General features: G+C 36.2%; 1 protein-coding gene across 10 annotated transcripts in view; it reads left to right on the forward strand.

Annotated features, from left to right (window-relative positions):
- Positions 1 to 18,678, forward strand: part of LOC100730274 (neurofibromin) — a 252,327-nt gene that overhangs the window by 46,085 nt on the left and 187,564 nt on the right. For all 10 annotated transcript variants that reach the window (XM_063251196.1, XM_063251205.1, XM_063251202.1 and 7 more), the window contains exons 4-6: positions 1,921 to 2,111; positions 16,429 to 16,535; positions 18,520 to 18,587. In XM_063251196.1, coding sequence (XP_063107266.1) covers positions 1,921 to 2,111; positions 16,429 to 16,535; positions 18,520 to 18,587 — 366 coding nt within the window. The remainder of the gene's footprint in view (positions 1 to 1,920; positions 2,112 to 16,428; positions 16,536 to 18,519; positions 18,588 to 18,678) is intronic.

Raw genomic sequence — 18,678 nt, forward strand, 5'->3', positions numbered from 1 at the left:
TTGTTATTTATTTAACAACTTTCATTTTCCCTTTAATAATATCTTGTGTTTTGTTAATGTCTAAATTTGATTATTTTTTGATCAAATTGAGACAGTTTGAGAAAAAGATACCTACAAGTACATGCATTGTATAAATGAATTGAAATAGCTAGATAAAGGAGAATGCCCACTGGTATCATATGACTAAAACTGTAGAATCTGAAGAATCTTACTGTGTGTGAATTATTGAAAAGATTTAATACTTTTCTAATTTTTATCTATTGAAATTAACTTCAACATCTATAACTGATTAGTCTATAAATAAAAAATAGACACTGCGATTTAAAGTTTGGAGTTTTTGAGAAATTAGTGTATTTACTGTTCATATATTTCAATGTATTTGCATCTGAAAGCATTTGGATTATAATTAAAGAATTACATACAATTATATAAATTTTTCTTTGCTCTCCTGCTTAATATTATCAAAGTTTTCATCTGCCTATCTGTACTAAAGCCATTAGGTAAAATAATGATGTAGAATAGCTTATCTCCAGGATGGCTTTTTGTTGAACCATTGATCCTTGTAGACATTTGCTTTATGAGTAAAGATGTCAGTGGTAATAAAGTTACCTGTTATTAACAGATTGCCTCCGTCATGCACTCCTGATGTGACTGTAATATTAATTGTACTGAATTACCTAACATGTTTAACCTGAATCTAATCAGATTTTTAGGTTTAAATTCTAGGTTACAGAAAATACAGTAATTAGAAGAATGAGTTAGGGGCTGGGGGTTTAGCTCAGCGGCATAAGCGCCTGCCTTGCAAGCAGGCAGTCATGAGTTCGATCCCCGGTACCGATAAAAAGGAAAAAGACAAAAACACAAGAACAACAAGAATGAGTTAAGTTATACCTAGGAAAGAATCAGTTCTTGAATATGGAACTGTGTGTAAGGTAAGGGACCTAGTTTCATAAGCAACACATTGTCATGGGATATAAAATTGATGGAATGGTATGTATGTGTGGAGACTGCTACAAGATAGAGAAACTAATGGAGCATAGCAGTCGTAATGCAGCCTATGAGCCTTTTTTATGTCCTAGCTTAATAAAGCCATGAAAGACATTTGGGAGCATTGGTAAAATTTAAATGTATATTTGGTATTAGATGATACAAAGGAATTATTTATTTTTCCTTGGTGCATCCATTGTATTGAAATTATGTTGGAGGAAATCCTTATTTTTAAGATACACTGAAGTACGTTTTGTGAAATATTATGAAGTTTATAACTTCCTTTGCAGGGATTCAACCAAAACAACATTTGTAGTAAGCAGTACCTTTTTTGGTTAGTCTCCACAAAGACAGGTGTGATTGCTCACCTAGAAATTTCTTTGGGTATTAAGACAGATGACATATGTACTCACCAATGAATGTGAATAAGATTTTATCCAAAATATACAGCAAACTGGAGGTTTCCAGGTGAGGAAGGATTCATTTGATGAGTCAGAGAATAAGCAGAAGGGAGACACAGTGGGTTGGACTTTCTGATTATGGGGTGAAAAATGGGACTATTTTTTTCTTTTTGGTGGTACTGGAGATTGAATGCAAGGCCTTTTACTGAGCCACGTGCCTAGCCCCTCTTCTGTTTATTTTGAGATAAGGTCTTGCTAAGTTGCCCAGGCTGGGTTCGAACTTCCCTTCTTACCTTAGCCTCCCAGAGTGCTAGGATAACAGGTGTGTGCCATCCCACCTGACTAAACTATCTTTATTAGACTATCTATAAATAGTGATATTAAATATGAGAAAATACTAGCAATTACTAAATATAAGCAACTGGTGTATAGGTGTTCATTCTGCTCTTATGTATGTTTGAAAATTTTCGTAAAAACAAATATTTAAAGATAAAATTAAAGTTTCAGAAGTATGTGATTATTTTTATTTTAGCAACCGAAGGACACAATGAGATTAGATGAAACGATGCTGGTCAAACAGTTGCTGCCAGAAATCTGCCACTTTCTTCATACTTGTCGTGAGGGAAACCAACATGCAGCTGAACTTCGGAATTCTGCCTCTGGGGTTTTATTTTCCCTGAGTTGCAACAACTTCAATGCAGTCTTTAGTCGAATTTCTACCAGGTAAGTATGTAAATCATATTAGATTGTTAAAGTAATATAAACTTTAGAAGTCTCTTTTCTTAGTTACATAAAAATACAAAGAACAAAAATCAAGGATCGGTTTTATGTGGGCTTTTGTAGAGATTTTATACGTTAATATCTTTTAAATTTTAAGTGTGTAATATTGTGATATTGATGTGTATAATTAAATATGACTACTGTATAATCTTTTTTTTTTTTTTTTTTTGGTCTTTTTCCTTTTTTATCGGTACTGGGGATCGAACTCACGACCGCCTGCTTGCAAGGCAGGTACTTATGCCGCCGAGCTAAATCCCCAGCCCTACTGTATAATCTTGAAGGTCTAAATTTTAGGGAAAGATAATTCTTTTCTATACTGAGGCTTAACTCAGGGCCCCATTTGTATGCATATACTGTTACTAAGCTGCAGCCCCTGTTCTGTGTTTTTAAACCAGTAGGTATGAACTTTTGCTTTGGTTTTTATAGACATACTCTTTATACTGTTAATCAGGTAAAGCAGTTGATGAGTAGTCAGAATTTTAATGATTGTAAAGCTGTGCTTCTTCCGTCTCATAAGATCCTAAATTACTAAAAATAAACCTAAGCAAACTGGATATGGTAGCACACACTGTAATCCCAGCACTTGGTAGGCTGATTTAGGAGAATTGAAGTATCACAGTAGTCTTCACCCTGGGATATATAGTGAGTTCAAGGTCAGTTTGGACTATGTGGTGTGACGTTGTCTCAAAAGACACGTGAAAAAGTTAAAAAAAACAACAACAAAAAGCAAGCTTAGCAGTATAGAAGCACAAGGAAGAAATTGCAAAATAGAATTCCCCAAGTATGTATAAAACAGTCCATTTATTATTATAGTATATACTGCACTGTATTATCCTTTTCATAATTCTAATAAGTAGGTGATATATTCTACATTTTTTAAAGCGATAACTAATACCTCCCAGATAGTTAAGGTGATATGCCAAATAATGAGTGACCCCAAGATTCTAAGTTAAGCTGGTTTCAGAATCTGTATTAGTTTCATTATGTCAGATTATTTCTGATACTTCTATTTTAGCAATATCTTTTTTTTTCCTTTGTCTTTTTTGGGGACGAAGGACAGGGCTGTGTAATTCAGGCTGGCCTCGAACTTACTGCATAGTCTGGGCTGGCCTTGAACTCATGGTGGTCCTCTTGCTTCAGCTTCCTGAGTGCTGGGATTACAGGCATGTGTGACCATACCCAATTTCTATTTTAGTTGTATCTTGATGAGATTCTTTTCATAGTATGTACTTCTGTGCTTTAAAAAATATATCATAATTTAAGCCCTTACTGATTATTCAAAATAATCACTATTGGAATTAGTTGCGGCATGTTACAAACAGAGAAATTGTATAGCTGGCGTGCTAAGGGTTGAACTTCTGATGGTACTAAGTGACTCTGGAACTTGCTTTCATGCGAATGGTTTGCCCGTCTCACAAAGTTAATGCTCATGTATTAATCAAATAAGTGTAACAGGAAGCATTCAGAGATTTAGTGAATCAAAGACTAATGCAAAAGAAAGCAATTCTCTTTGTTTATTGTTTGCATTTTTGATTTCTCAGTGTTATATAAAAAGTGGATGTCCAAATTGATTAACTTCAAAATCCTACAGTCTTTTTAATCCAAAAGTGATATTCCTATAATTATGGTGCTATATCACAGTAGTCTTCAGCATTAACAGAATACATGGTCAAAGAAAATTGAAATTTTTGTTTAATGGTATATGATTTATGCTTTTACTATTTTGGGTAATGTTTATATGATAGAACAATATTTTCATTAAATATTTTGAGTAATCCTATTTTATGTTCTGATTAATGATACACTGAATCTGCAAGGTGCCAAATACCTAGGGAACAGGAGGCTGGAAAGTTATAAAAAACAAAAGATCTTCTCACTTACTTCCCACTAGGTCAGCCTTACTATTTGATGGTAGACGTGACACAAAGAGTACAGTGTTAGTCTACCCGTGCATAAGTTGTGTCTCACGTTTCATTAGTGTCCAGGTGATGGACTGTTCATAATTTGGTGGGAGGGTTAGTATCTTATGGTTGTCAGAGTATTAGGTGACTTAAAATGTTCAAGTGACTTGCATGGCATTTTATTTCTGAGGATTAATTTTATATTTCATATAAAACAGGTGATACTTCTTTATGCTCCTTGTCAACAAGATATTTCTCTTTTAAAGTAAAGATTATTTTTTTAAAATAGGGCTAGTTGTGTAGCTTAGTGGTAGAGAGCTTGCCTGAAATGCATAAGGCCCTGGGGTTGATCTATGGGTTGGGAGCAAGAGATACTGTTTTTCTAATTCTGTTCCATACTTTCCTATAAGTGATGATCTTAAGATGGCTTTGTTATTCTGTGAAGTATCCTGTGGTTCAGTACTCTTTCATGTAGAAGGTTAGGCGATTCTCCATAGAATTATTGTATAACTACTAGATCTTGTTATTTTTATAGTTGGAAAGCCTTTAGAATCCATATCTAGCCGGGTGTGGTGGTTCATGCCTATAATCCTCAGCATTTGGGAGGCTGAGGAAGGAGGATCATTGCAAGTTTGAGACCAGTCAGACTGGCTACAAAGTGGGCCCAAGGCCAGCCTGAACTGTATAGTGAGACCCTGTCTCAAAACAAACAAAAAAAAAAGTACATATCTATTTTGACATACCACCAGGAGAAGACTCAAGGGCTTTAAAAGTTACTTGGTTCTTTACAGCTCTGCTTTTTTATGGTTTTAGTTTTCCCAAATAGTTTTTAGTTTCTTCTCTAGTCATCTAAAACACTTATTTTACCTTCTCTTTAACATTGTTTTTTTTCATTTAATTTAAAGAAAGACTAAACAAAAACTGGATAGAAATAATACATACATTCAAAGAAAAAATAAACAGTAAGAAATCACTAGTTGATGTTTGTTTAGAGGACATATTGTCCTCTTACAAATAGTTGTTCAAGATACAAAAGTAGAGCATATAAAGTGGGAATTCAAACAGTGAGACTGCAAACAGTTCTGTTCAACTGTCCAACAAAAACTTAGTAATATGATTATCAATCCTATATACTTAAACATACATGCAGTTATCCATATCTTCATTTATGTTGAGATTAAACAAACTAAAGCAGGCTAAAATCATTCTGAATAAAGAAGAATATTGCTGGATTTCATATCGTGATACTCTGGGATCAGCACTGGGTACTGTAGTGTCTTTTTAAAAAAATTTTATTTAAAGAAAGACTAAACAAAACAGAAAATGGGTAGAAATAATACATACTTTCAAAGAAAAAAATAAACAGTAAGAAATCTCTAGTTGATGTTTACAGATTGTCTCTTACAAATAGTTATTCAAGATACTAAAGTAGAGCATATAAAGTGGGGATTCTGACAGTTGAGACTGCAACCAGTTCTGTTCAGCTATCTAACAAAAACTTAGAAATATGGTTATCAATCCTATACACTTAAACATACATGAAGTTATCCATATTTTCAATTATGTTGAGATTGAACAAACCCAAACAGGCTAATAACACTCTGTACAAAGAATAATACTATTGCTGGGTTTCACATTATGACACTCCAGGATCAGCACTGGGTACTTTAGTGTCTCTTTTTCTTCAGAGTATTTGTTCATTTCATCATGTGTCATAGATCAATTCTCATAAACTATTTATAGATTCTACACATGCATAAGTCTTAACATGTATTTCTATCCTTTCTACTTTAGAGGGAGAAACAAAACAAAGCAAGACAAAACAAAACATATTCCTATAAACACAAGAAATGAAAAAGACATACAAGACCGTTGTACAAGGAGTTCTACCATAGTTCCTGTGTTGTCTCCAATAGAACTGGCTATATGATTAGACATAGTATAATTGAATATATCAGTACATAACACTATTAATAAAAACCACAACTTTGTATATAGTATATAAAACATCAAACCAGAATGTGTATGGTAGAGTCTTGTCATCTTCAGTGTAGTTGCCTATACTCTCAGACTTGTTACTGTCAATCATATCAGTTTTGAATAAAATCTATTGATACCAAACAGCAATCAAACAAACCAGATTTAACTAAGATCAGTCATGATAAAACAGTACAAGTCATACAGGGGTCCAGATTAAGTTAATAGAAAATTAAAAATGATTACTGTGCTATATCCTGATGTGTTTGGGATAGCTGTCTGTGGCCTCAAATCTAATGCAAGTAGACAAACGGACAGAATAAAATCTAAGCAGAGTAGTGCGAGTAATATGGGCTTTAAATCCTGATATACTGGGTATTTTTTTTTAATTTAAGGAGAAAAAAAAAAACAGAAAAAGGGTACAAGTTATACAGAATCTCAAAAAATATCCTGACTGTTAGTAGGAAGTCACTAGTTAATCGATTACATATTGTTATCTTAGAAATAGTTGTTCAAGTTACAAAATTAAAGCATATAAAGTGGACTTTCAAACAGTGAGACTGGAAACAGTTTTGTTCAATGATCCAACAAAACTCAGTAATATGGTTATTTATCTTATACACTTAAACATATATGCAGTTATATTCTTTAGAGCACTTTCTTTTCCTTTCTTTTGTACAATGACAATTACACATTTTGGGTTTTATTACTCCCACAGTTCTTACTACTATTTTTTTGAAGAGAGTAAAACCAAATGTGCCATAACAGAACAGAGTCAGTCAAATCAAAAGGATGGACATAATAGATAATGTAAAAACAAAATACTAGGTGATCAACAATGGTTACCATACTGCCTCTTGCTATCTTAAAAAGAATTGCCTATGTCATCAGTTATAATAAAATTGAACAAAACAGTAAAGAATAGAACCAAAACATTGGAGACATTACAGGACTTTAAAAGAAGATAATAGTCAACCGGAATGGGCGTCATAATGAATCTTACTGTCTTCACAGTTTTGCCTATACTTTCAAACTTGGTACTATCAAGCAAAGCAGAATAGAGGAAAATCAGTCAAAGCAAGATGGTGAAGGCTATACAGGGTTTCAAATCAAGTTAATAGGAAATCAAAGTAGGTTACTATAATGTATCCTGCTATTTTTTTTTTTTTACTTTTCCCTTAATTAAAAAGATAAAATAAATAATTAAAAAAAAGGAGATTGAGATAAAAGAGGGCATAACAACCAAACAGCGCAGGTCAAAGCATAACCATTTAAGCAAAATAGTGTTTCACCACAAGATATCCTGACATAAAAGTAGTTACCGTAGTGTCTCTTTCCTTGAAATCTTTGAGTATAACTTTGTGTTCTGTAGCATCAAACATATCAAGACAATGTAAAACCATTCAAGAGAATAACAGCATTACAAGGTATTTAGAACCAATTATCAGAAAATGAACAATGGTTTCTGTATAATCTCCTTGTCTATAAAAGTTTTTGTTTATATTATCACATATAATAAAATCCAATAAGATATAACCTGTTAAGACCAATGGTCACATAAGAATAAAAGCTTGATGGGACTTCAAAGCAAGATGATTCTAAATCAGCACTAGCAATTATGATGTCTTGTTTTCTCCAAAATAGCTGTTCATACCATCCAATCTTCTCTGCCTCATTTCTGTTGAGCTCTTTTTCTGTCGTTTGTTGTCAGTTTGTCTTCTTCATTTCACTTTCTGCTCCATTCATTATGGTCTCTCTGCCACTGTTTCTGAAGTCTTGGTATTTTCTTTTTTTAGAATATCCTGCAGTATTCTCTGTAGAGTTGAATTGGTGGTTGCAAATTCCACTAGTTCCTTTTTATCCTGGAAGCACCTTGTTTTTCCATCAATTTCTAGGGACAGTTGTGCAGGATATATCAATCTTGGCTGGAGGTTGTTATCTTTCAAAGCTTGAATTACTTCTCCCCACGTTCTTCATAATTTGATGGTTTGTGCCGAGAAGTCTGCTGTAATTCTGATGGGTTTTCCCTTGTAAGTGTTCTGTTTCTTGTCTCTGACGGCTTTAAGTATTCTGTTCTTATATTGGATTTCTGGAATTTTGATTATTATATGCCTGGGTGTAGCTCTATTTGGGTTGTAGGTGGCTGGGGTCCTGTATGCCTCATACATCTGAGTATCTTTACCTTTTGCTAAATTAGGGTAATTCTCTTGGATTATTTCTGTGAATAGCTTTTGTAGTCCATTTGTTTGGGTCCCTCCTTCTTCTTTTATGTTCTTAATTCTTAAGTTATAGATCCTCTTAACATCTTCTAGCCTTTGTATTATTGCTGTTTGTTTTCTTGTTATTTTTAAGAAGTTTTCATTTCATGCTCCCAAATTACAAATCTGCCCTCCAATTCAGATTAGTTTCTTTCAAGCTGTTATGCCAGCTTTCAATAAGAGTTTTTAGTTTCCTGGTAATCTCTTTGAACCTGCTTCATGTATTCTGTGTTTTCTCTATCTTCTCCATCAAAGAATTCTCCCTTTTTTTCTGTTCTTCTATTCCACAATCTGTTTTTTCTTGGGTGGTGCTTAGCATTTCTCTAACTATTCTACTTATATCTTGCTTTATTTCATTAAACACTTCATTTTTAAACTTGTCTATGAGGCTCTGGAGATACTGCTTTATGTCTGTTGGTACTGTGTCAGATATTGCATGTTTCCTGTCTTCCTTTGCGTTTCCCTTTCCTGGATCAGTGTTCTCAGGATTGGGGACTGAGGACCCTTTCTTGTTGCTTCCTCTTCCCATACTTTTTGTTCCTTCCATACAAGAGAATGTAGGGGGCCCAATTTTTTTCTCTTTTTCGGTTACGGTTTGTTTGAATTGTGCTGGCTAGGTGTTCCTGCCCACTGCAGTGTACTAGGGAGACACAGACCTGGGCAGCCTCTGCTGTGCCCGTCCCTCCAGGTCAACCTACTGAAGGCTTCACCACTAGGGTGCACTGCCAGGCGCTGGGACCTGGTTTGGGCTAGCCTTCTGGGTCTTAGCGGTGTCACGCAGGCCAGGCACTCCCCACCAGTCCTGCTTGAGAGGGGAATATGCGACTAATGTCACTGCAGTGTCCTGTTCCGGCAAGTCTGCCGGGTCCCATTATGTACATTCCTGGAGCCTCCTACTCTATGAAAGGGTCCCGGTCTGCTCACTCACCGCAAGTCGATGTAGCATTCCCTGCTAGTCCTGCTCTCAACTCTGTTCGCAGATTCCCGCTCTCAGAACTTTGGCGCGTCTCTCTCCCTGTCTAGCAGATTTGTACGCAGCAGCGGCAGCAGGAAATTCAAATCGCCGCTTCCAGTGGCTCGGGTTCCAGCTTCCACGCTGAGATTTTATCTGTTCCTGTTATAGCACCAGGATTGGATTTCCAGTTGGTTTCTCTTAGCTTAGTTCATTCCTGGGTCGGCAGGATGTATCTCCCCTTGCTTAGGACTCCTTGTACCTCCCCATTCCTGGATTTTAAGCAGGGTATCTCAGAGAGCCTCCGTAGCTGCTGCTATCTATCCGCCATGTTCTTCCGGAAGACCAAATCCTGATATACTGTTAACAATATATTCTGCCATCTTTTTTAAGACTCTCCTTCCCCTTTCACTTCCCCAGGGTACACTGTGTCCTGTATATAGCATCACAGTGGACCCTACCTCCTGATCTACTCCACATGTGGTTCTTTTTTTTTTAATTTAGTGTTTCAAGGCCATCTATATTTGAGATTATAACCAACCTTCTCTGCCTCATTTCTGTTACGCTCTTTTTTTTGCCATCAGTTGTCTGCTTATCTTTTTTAAATTTTATTTTGAAAGTATACAACAGCACAAGACAGAATAAAGCCAACTAAGATCGTATAATGAAATTGGTACAGAACTTCACAGCAGGTTACCGGGATAACAGAAATAGGTATCACAGTAGATTTGGTTATCTTTATAATAGTTGTTCTTTCAATCACATATATCAAAATGAGATGAAATATAGAACATTATAGAACTTATTAAAACAGAATATTGAATAGAGCAGTATCATTAATCAGAAAAGAGCAAAACAGTAATAAAAATATTTGCCTTCAAAGAGATGGTAGAAGGGTCTGGGGATTTAGGTCAGCAGCATAAGCACCTGCCTTGCAAGCAGGCAGTTGTGAGTTTGATCCCCGGTATTGATAAAAAAGAAAAAAAAAAAAAAAAAAAAAAAAAGCAAAGCGATGGTAGAAAAAAGTCCCCCCTATTTGCTCTGTCAACCTCCCAGGAGGCACTCAGATCTCTGGTTTCCATTTGCTAATTGGCGGGGTGGCGGGGAGCAGAAGAGAAGGGGGATAAGGGAATGGGATATTTGGTTCTAGGCTGTGCATCAGCATCAGTAGGTTCACCTTTGCTTAGCAAGGAGGCAGCCTGGTTGTTTAGTTTCACAGCATCCTAAGTTCCAACATGATATGCATCTCAAGAGCTGCTGCTGGTTCTCTCCTTGGAAGTTGTCTGCTTATCTTCTTAATTCTGTTTTCTGCTCCATTCATTGAGGCTTGTCTGCCCCTGTTTCTGGAATCCTGGTACTTTTTTCTCTTTCTAGAATGCCCTGCATTATTCTCTGTAGCGTTGGATTGGTAGTTGCGAATTTCCCAAGTTCCTCTTTGTCTTGGAAGCATCTTGTTGCTACATTAATTTCTAGAGACAGTTTATCAGGGTATCTCCATCTGGGGTGAAGGTTATTTTCTTTCAGGGCTTGGAATATTTTACTCCAGGCTCTTCTTGACTTGATAGTTTGTTTCGAGAAGTCTGCCTTGATTCTGATGGGCCTTCCTTTATAGGTGATCTGTTTCTTGTCTCTAACAGCTTTTAATGTTCTGTTCTTACATTTAATTTCTCGGATCTTGATTATTATATGCCTGGGTATAGCTCTGTTTTGGTTGTAGGTGGCTGGAGTTCTGTATGCCTCATACATCTGAATATCAGTTCCTTTTCCTATGTTTGGGAAGTTTTCCCTAATTATTTCTGTGAGTAGCCTTTGTAGTTCCTTTGTTTGTACCCCTGCTTCTTTATTCACATTCTTTATTTTCAAGTTGTAGATCCTCTTGTTGTCTTCTAGCCTTTGTATTGTTGCTGGCTTGTTTCCTTGTTATTTTTAAAAAGCTTTTCCTTTCATAATCCCACATTGCAAAACTGTCCTCTAGTTTGGATAATCATTCCTTAGTTTCTTTCAAGCAGTTTTGCCATCTTTCCATAGAGTTTTTAATTTCCTGGTAATCTCTTTGAATCTGCTTTATGTATTCTATATTTTCTGTATATTCCTGATCAAATGGTTCTCTCCTTTGTTTCAGTTCCTCCGTTCTTCTGTCTGTGTCTTCTTGAGGGGTGCTTAGCATCTCTTTTATTAATCTTCTTATATCTTGCTTTACTTGGCTAAATATTTCCCCTTTGAACTCATCTATGAGGTTCTGAAGATATTTCTTTATATCAACTGGTGCTGTGTCTGATATTGCATGTTTGTTGTTCTCATTCTCCTTTGTATTTACCTGTCCTCGGTCAATGTTCTCAGGATTGGGACCTGGGGACTTTTTATTGTTGCTTCCTGTTTCCATCTTTTTTGTTTCTTCCAGGAGGCCCCAGTTTCTTTCTTTGTTGGTTACAATTTTTCTGAAGCAGCTGGCTAGGTGACCCTTCCCACTGCAGTGTGCTAGTGAGTTGCAGACAGGGACAGCGTATGCTGGCCCCTCCCTTCCGGATCAGTCAAACTGCTGAGACCTTCACTGTGTGACTGTGCACTGCCTCCGCTCCAGATCAGTCAGACTTCTGAGGCTTCACTGGCTTAGTGTGGTTAGTGTGTGCCACTGCCATAGGGAGTTGATTTCAGGTAACCTATTGGGTCTCAGCCAGGTCACATGACCCAGGCCTAGCTCACTCCACCAATCCCATTCAGGAAGGGAACAATTGACTGAAGTCACTGCTGCCCCTTGTACTTGCCATCCTGCCCAGTCCCAGAATGTCATCCACTGGAGCCCCCATTTCTGTGGAATGGATCCCCTCCCGTCACTCACCACAGGTTGATGCAGACTCCCCACCAGCTCAGCTGTCTGTTCAGCTGGCCGACCCCTGACCTCAGTGTGACTGTGCCTCCTGTGAGTCGAAGCGGTGGGAACTTGGATGGCTTGGCAAGTCCCCCGCTGTGGTGGGAGCACTGAACCATTAGCTGTTGCAATAATAGCACTGGGACTGTATGTTTGATTGGTTCTTCTCACCTTAGTTTCTTCTTGGGATGAGAGAATTCATCTCCCTCTGTTCAGGACTTCCCACGCTGAATTATGTTGAATTCTAAGTTGACTATCTCAGGGATCCTCTGTAGCCTGCTGTTATCTATCCGCCATCTTTGCTCGAATCCTCTTTAACATTGTTAAATCACGTATTTGTATGTGCTTTTATAGAGATTTGTTTCCTCTATGTAATCTGTGTGTGTGTGTGTGTGTGTGTGTGTGTGTGTGTGTATGTATGTATGTGTGTATGTGTTACTGGTGATCGAACCCAGGGGCTTTCTACTACGGTTAAGGTTAAATTTTACCTTGAGACAAGCTGGCACTAAGTTGCCTATACAGGCCTTGAACTTACCATCTGTCTACCTCAGCCTCCAGTGTAGCCGGGATGGTAGGTATGCTCCACCTTGTCTGGCTTCAACTCTTCTTTAGTGAAGCCTGTATTTTCTTAGTGAATTTTGTAGCCCTGGGCTTGGACAGTGCTGGGATAGGTATGCATTTGGTCTAACGAAGTATTTAGTTTTGGACATAAGATGGATACTGGTGGACATTTTCTTTGTATAAAAGAATGTATAGTGCTTTCTAGTTCATGTTCTATGCAAGGTGCCAGTTCTAACCCATGATTTATTAGCATAAAAAGCTTTATATGCTTGCTTGCTTTTTTTTTTTTTTTTTGTCTTTTTCTTTTTTCATTGGTATCAGGGATCGAACTCATGACTGCCTGCTTGCAAGGCAGGCACTTATGCCGCTGAGCTAAATCCCCAAGCCCCTCTATTTTTTGAGACAGTTTCACTATGTAGTGCATGCTGGCCTTGAACTCACGGAGATCCTCCTGCCTTAGCCTCCTGATGCTAGGATTACAGGTGTATGCCACTACACCCAGAAATTCTTGCATTTTTGGAAATTTTAGGGATAGGTTATCTGTACTTTTTTTGCTCCAACTACCCTTGATTTGATTTGATTTGGTTTGCAGGCTTTAGAAAAGCTGTTTAGGGCTGAGGTGCAGCACAGTGGTATTGTGCGTAAGTAGAAATGATGTTTAAGCATCAGCAAATGTCTTGCCCTATAGCAGTAACTGAACTGTTGAAGGCATTCACAAATAACTAATCAGCTTTTCAAAAGGTAGTGTTGCTAGTTTATTATGCTGTGTTTTCTAAGGAGTTATGCTCTGTATTTCTAGCTGCTTTTGCAGCAACTGTGGAATTTTTAGCATGTTAGTAAGTATTGGGGACCTTCCCTTCCCAGTTTGAACTGTTAAGTTTTTTTTATCTTGGTGAAATACTTCAGTGTAATCACTTACAATAATTTTTATGTTAGCTAGACTATCATAAGGTTAAATTAGTGAAAGGACAACCTGAGAAGGAAGAATTTGATTTGATTTGTCAAACCAAACTAGATTTGTCATACCAAACTAGAGGTTTGGTATGAGGATTAATAAGTAAGTTTTAAACAGTACTAAAATGGTTAAAATTCAAGTTATGAATAAGGCCATATAATATTTGTGATTTCCAACTCTCTCTTCTTGCATTAAAAAATTAGTAACTCCATTGTCCTATTTACATTTTTGATGTCTATTAATGGAAATAATGAGGGTGCCTTTTTGAGTAGCAACATTTAATACATGAGTGATACCACTTTTTGAAAATGTAATACCTGTGATTGTTAGTGAACAGTTGTAGAAAAATTTATTCCTTTATTATTTAGCATTAAGGGAATTTCTTTTTTTTGGTTCTGGGGCTTGCACACAAGACCTTGCACAAGCTAGGCGAGTGTTCTACTACAGCACTACACCCATACCTCTTTCTATGGAAAACTTAAAATACACAATGTGAAAAAAACAGCATTTCAAATACCTGTGTATCTCTTATTCTGTCCCAACTATTAATAGTATTCTACAATTTATTTATTATTTCTCTCAACTCCATTTTTAGTACTTTTAAGCAAAACTCAGCTAGGCATGCTGGTCTCTGTAATGCCAGTACTTGGTAGGCTGAAACAAGAGGATCACTGTGAGTTTGAGGCCAACTTGGGCTATGTAGTGAGTTCAAGGCCAGTGTGAACTGCACAGTAAAAACTTTTTCAAAAAGAAAAAAAAACAAAGGTCAGATACGTCATTTCATCTAAAGTTTTCAATTTGTATCTGTAATATATTTAAGAAAATTTAAATTACCATTAAATTACAGTATCACCATTACAGCTAGTAAAAATCATAACTCCTTAGTATTGTCTGTTACTCCCAAGTTTTAAAATTTTTCTCCTCTCAAAAAATGTTTTAAATCAGTATGTAAATAGTATGTTATATCTAGCAATTGGCTGATGTTTCTCTTAAATTTCTCTTAATTTGTATAGGTTCTTCATTTTTCTCCTCTCTTCATGTTTTTTGTGCTGTGTACAGCATTTGTTTAATTGAGTTATTTGTCATGTTTTCTGTTTTCTGTTTTCTGTATTCTGTGTTTGGCTGAGTGTGAATGGATTCAGATTCCTAGATTCATGGTGGGGGACAAGAGTACTTTACAGATGGTGTAAGTAGTTCCTAATGCATCACATCAAGAAAAGTGCCCTAGTATCTCACTTGTAGTATTCTGGTTGATGGATTCAGATGTTTTTGACATTGTCCATTTATTAGAAGGTTTGCTTTAAATTTTTAATGTTTTTAACAGTGTTTTTTAATGTTTTTGATAGTGTTTTGATCATTGGGTGATTATGCCAGTGAGGGCTATAAAATGGTACATTTTGTATCCTGTCTTTACTTTAAAATGATTTTGGTAGTGCTGGAGATTGAACCCAGTACCTTTGGCACTGAGTTGTACTTCTTGTAAAAGATATTTCCTTTATGTTTATGTGTTTATTCTCCAGTATAGTGTGTATAGAGAATTCAGGATAAAGGCTTGACTTTTTCTCATTCATTCTCAGAATGAGTTTGTACCCCAATTGCTGTGGAAGGTTGTCTGTGAGTTTTTTCCCCCTCAGTTCTAATACTTGGGGTTTTACATATTTTGTGTTTAAATTATAGATATAATTCTTTTTAGGGAAGGTTGTTTTTCGTTCATTTGTTTTTTGAGCCAGGGTCTTACTATGTAGGCCAGGCTGGCCTGGATCTTGATAACCTCCTGCCTCAGTCTCCAAGTGCTGCGATTACAGGCATAGATGTTTACATGATTACAGGCCACTATGTCTGATGTAGACATAATTCTTCTGATGCTCAGATTACCTCATTTTTGACCTTTCAGAGTTCATTTAAGAGCACACATGTGTGATTTTTGACATGACTCTCTGCCAGCTGTTGGTAATTTCTTTGTGTTCAAACTCAAGATGACCAAGTCTCATCTTTAACTGGCTGCTGTCCCAGTTCTGGAATTAACTAATTTTCTCAGAGAGTCCTGGCTGTGGGAGATATAATTGAGACACCTCAGTCTTTGGTTTTTAGAGATAGGGTCTCATCGTGTAGTCCAAGCTGGCCTTTAACTCATTATGTAGCCCAGACTGGCCTTGAATTCATGGCTGTCCTCCTTATATCAGCCTCCCAAGTGCTAGGTTTACAGGTGTGTGCCACCTTGCCCAGCTTCCTCATTCTTTTTTTTTTTTTTTTTGTGGAACCAGGGATCGAACTCACGACCTGGTGCTTTTGCCGCTGAGCTAAATCCCCAGCCTCAGCTTCCTCATTCTTAAAGATAGGGTTACAGAGTTTACTAGTTTATCATGCCTTATGAACCTATTAATATTTTCAGCAATACGTAAATAAAAACTAAGTTACATTTTGGTAAAATAACACACACACACACACACACACAAATAAATCAGGGTGATGCCTGGGGATGTAGCTTAGTAGTACAGCACTTGCTGACTGTGAGCAAGACCTTGGGGTCTATTTGATGTCCAGCACCAAAGAATTAAAAAAACGTAAAGCCAAGTGCAGAGATACGTATCTGTAATCCCAGCAATGCAGGCTGATGAAGGAGGATCCCAAGCTTCAGGTCCTTTAGATTTTTATAAGAAATATTTATTCTCTTAAGTGTCTTTATTCGTATAAACTCATTCTTGTGGGAAGAATCTGTTAAATTTAGAATTTTAGGATATCTTAATACTTAAATTGATAAATTATTTTTTGGTTTTTACTTTTCAGGTTACAGGAATTGACTGTTTGTTCAGAAGACAGTGTTGATGTCCATGATATAGAATTATTGCAGTATATCAATGTGGATTGTGCAAAGTTAAAACGACTCCTGAAGGGTTAGTCTAAATGTATGATATATCTGAAATTAATCACTGTGGGCCAAAACTCAGCATTATGAATGTACTAGATTGTGTTGAACTAGTGCATCAAAGTGTCCAGTGTTCTTGTGAAATGACCAGTAATACATATGGTTCACTAACTTTTTATTTTTATTTATTTATTTATTTTTGTCTTTTTCCTTTTTATCAGTACCGGGGATCGATCTCACGACTGCCTGCTTTCAAGGCAGGCGCTTATGCCGCTGAGCTAAACCCCTAGCCCCTTCACTAACTTTTGAATCTTTGAAAATAATATGGTAGAATCATCAGGAAATCAAATAATCACTGCTGGTGAGATTGTGAAGGAAAAGCTTTTACATTGCTGGTGGGAATGTAAACTAGTACAATTGTAATGTAAATCTATATGGAGAGTCCTCAAAAAATGAATTCATGATTTATGGATATTACCATTGTAAAAATCAAGCAATAGTTAATAAATTTTCAGTAACTTTATTAAAGCCAAAACACACTTTAGATATTAGGACATGGTATGCATATATGCATCACAGTTAATTTAGATTATAATTGATAGCCATTCAATTCATGGTTAGAATTTGCAAGATTTTATTTTATTTTTTGTGGTGTTGGAGCTTGAACTCAGGGTCTTGGGTATACTAGACAAGTGCTCCACCACTTAGGTATAACCCCACCCTGAAGTCGGTAAATGGGAATGGCATTTGGCCCAACTCTTCTGAAAAGCAGTTTGGCAGCCTTAACAGTATTCATCTCCTTGATCAGCCACTTCCACTTTCAGGTATTTTCTTACAATATCAAAAAAGCTCTGCATATAAAGGTATTTATTGTTGTACAAAATACTGAAAATAAATGTAGAACTGGAAGCTTTTAGTAACTTATGATTTAACTCTGATTTTCCGAGAAACATCATAGCATTCTAGAAAGAGTATGGCTTTGAAGTTTAATTTAGTCATGTAATTGATCTGTAATGTAGACACACAGTTTACTTATCTGTAATATTTTGAAAACATTAGCATTTTGAAAGTTTTAACTATCATTCTAATGCTGAAAAAATAGTAAAACTTACTGTTGTATGTAGAGTCATCAAAGAATACATGTAAGAATTTTTTAATGATCTGGAAAAATTTGGGGGTATTGTACAAAGTGAAAAGGATGGAGTTGGTATGGCAATTCTGATCTGATTATGTTAAATATTTTGTTTCATATATACATAGAAGAAAGGATAGAATAATATTCACCAGACTGTTAACTAGTTGTCTCTATGGTAGAATCATGAATGATATTTTAATTTTCTCTTGGGCTATTTTTATTTATTTGATATCAGTACTATGAATTGAACCCAGGGCTTTCTCACTAAGCCAACATCCTCAGTTCATTTTTAGTTTTTATTTTGAGACAAGTTTTGCTGAATTACTTAGGCTAGACTAGAACCTGGGGTCCTTCTACTTGATTTCAGATGCTGGGATAATAGGCATGTACCACCATGCCTGGCGTATATTTTAAAATTTTTCCACAGTGACCATGTTTTTTAAAATTAAGTAGTTAATTTTGAGTCAGGGTTTCACTTTGCAGTTCATACTGGTCTTGAGCTCACTTTGTAGCCCAGGCTGGCCCAGAACTGTCAGCAGTCCTCCTGCCTCAGCCTTCCAAGCGCTGAGGTTACAGATGTGCACCATCATATCTGGCCACACGGTGACCATGGGTTAATACTTTTTTTTTTTTTGAAACAGCAAATTTTTATGAAACAGAAAAAAAATGACAACTTTTGAAGTCAAGACACATATGCTTTTTATTTTGTCTTTAGTGGATATTGCTAATGAGTTTTGGGTTTATATTAATTGTCTTTACATTGCCTATAAATAGTATTGGAACAAAATAGTATGGGAAAGTTATTTTTGCTAGCAGCTTTGATCTGTATTTATGTTTGGTAAATAGAGTTAATTGAAACAAATTTTTTTCTTTCCAGAAATAGCATTTAAATTTAAAGCCCTAAAGAAGGTTGCACAGTTAGCAGTTATAAATAGCCTGGAAAAGGTAAGATACAACCTCTTCAATATTAAAATTTTGGGTTTGGTTATCAATTTTACTGTCTTTAATATTTGAATAAAAATTATGACTGATAGTT

The sequence above is a fragment of the Cavia porcellus genome, unplaced genomic scaffold (assembly GCF_034190915.1).
Source record: "Cavia porcellus strain 051 isolate PalLab524CR breed Dunkin Hartley unplaced genomic scaffold, mCavPor4.1 scaffold_6, whole genome shotgun sequence".
Lineage (NCBI taxonomy): Eukaryota > Metazoa > Chordata > Mammalia > Rodentia > Caviidae > Cavia > Cavia porcellus.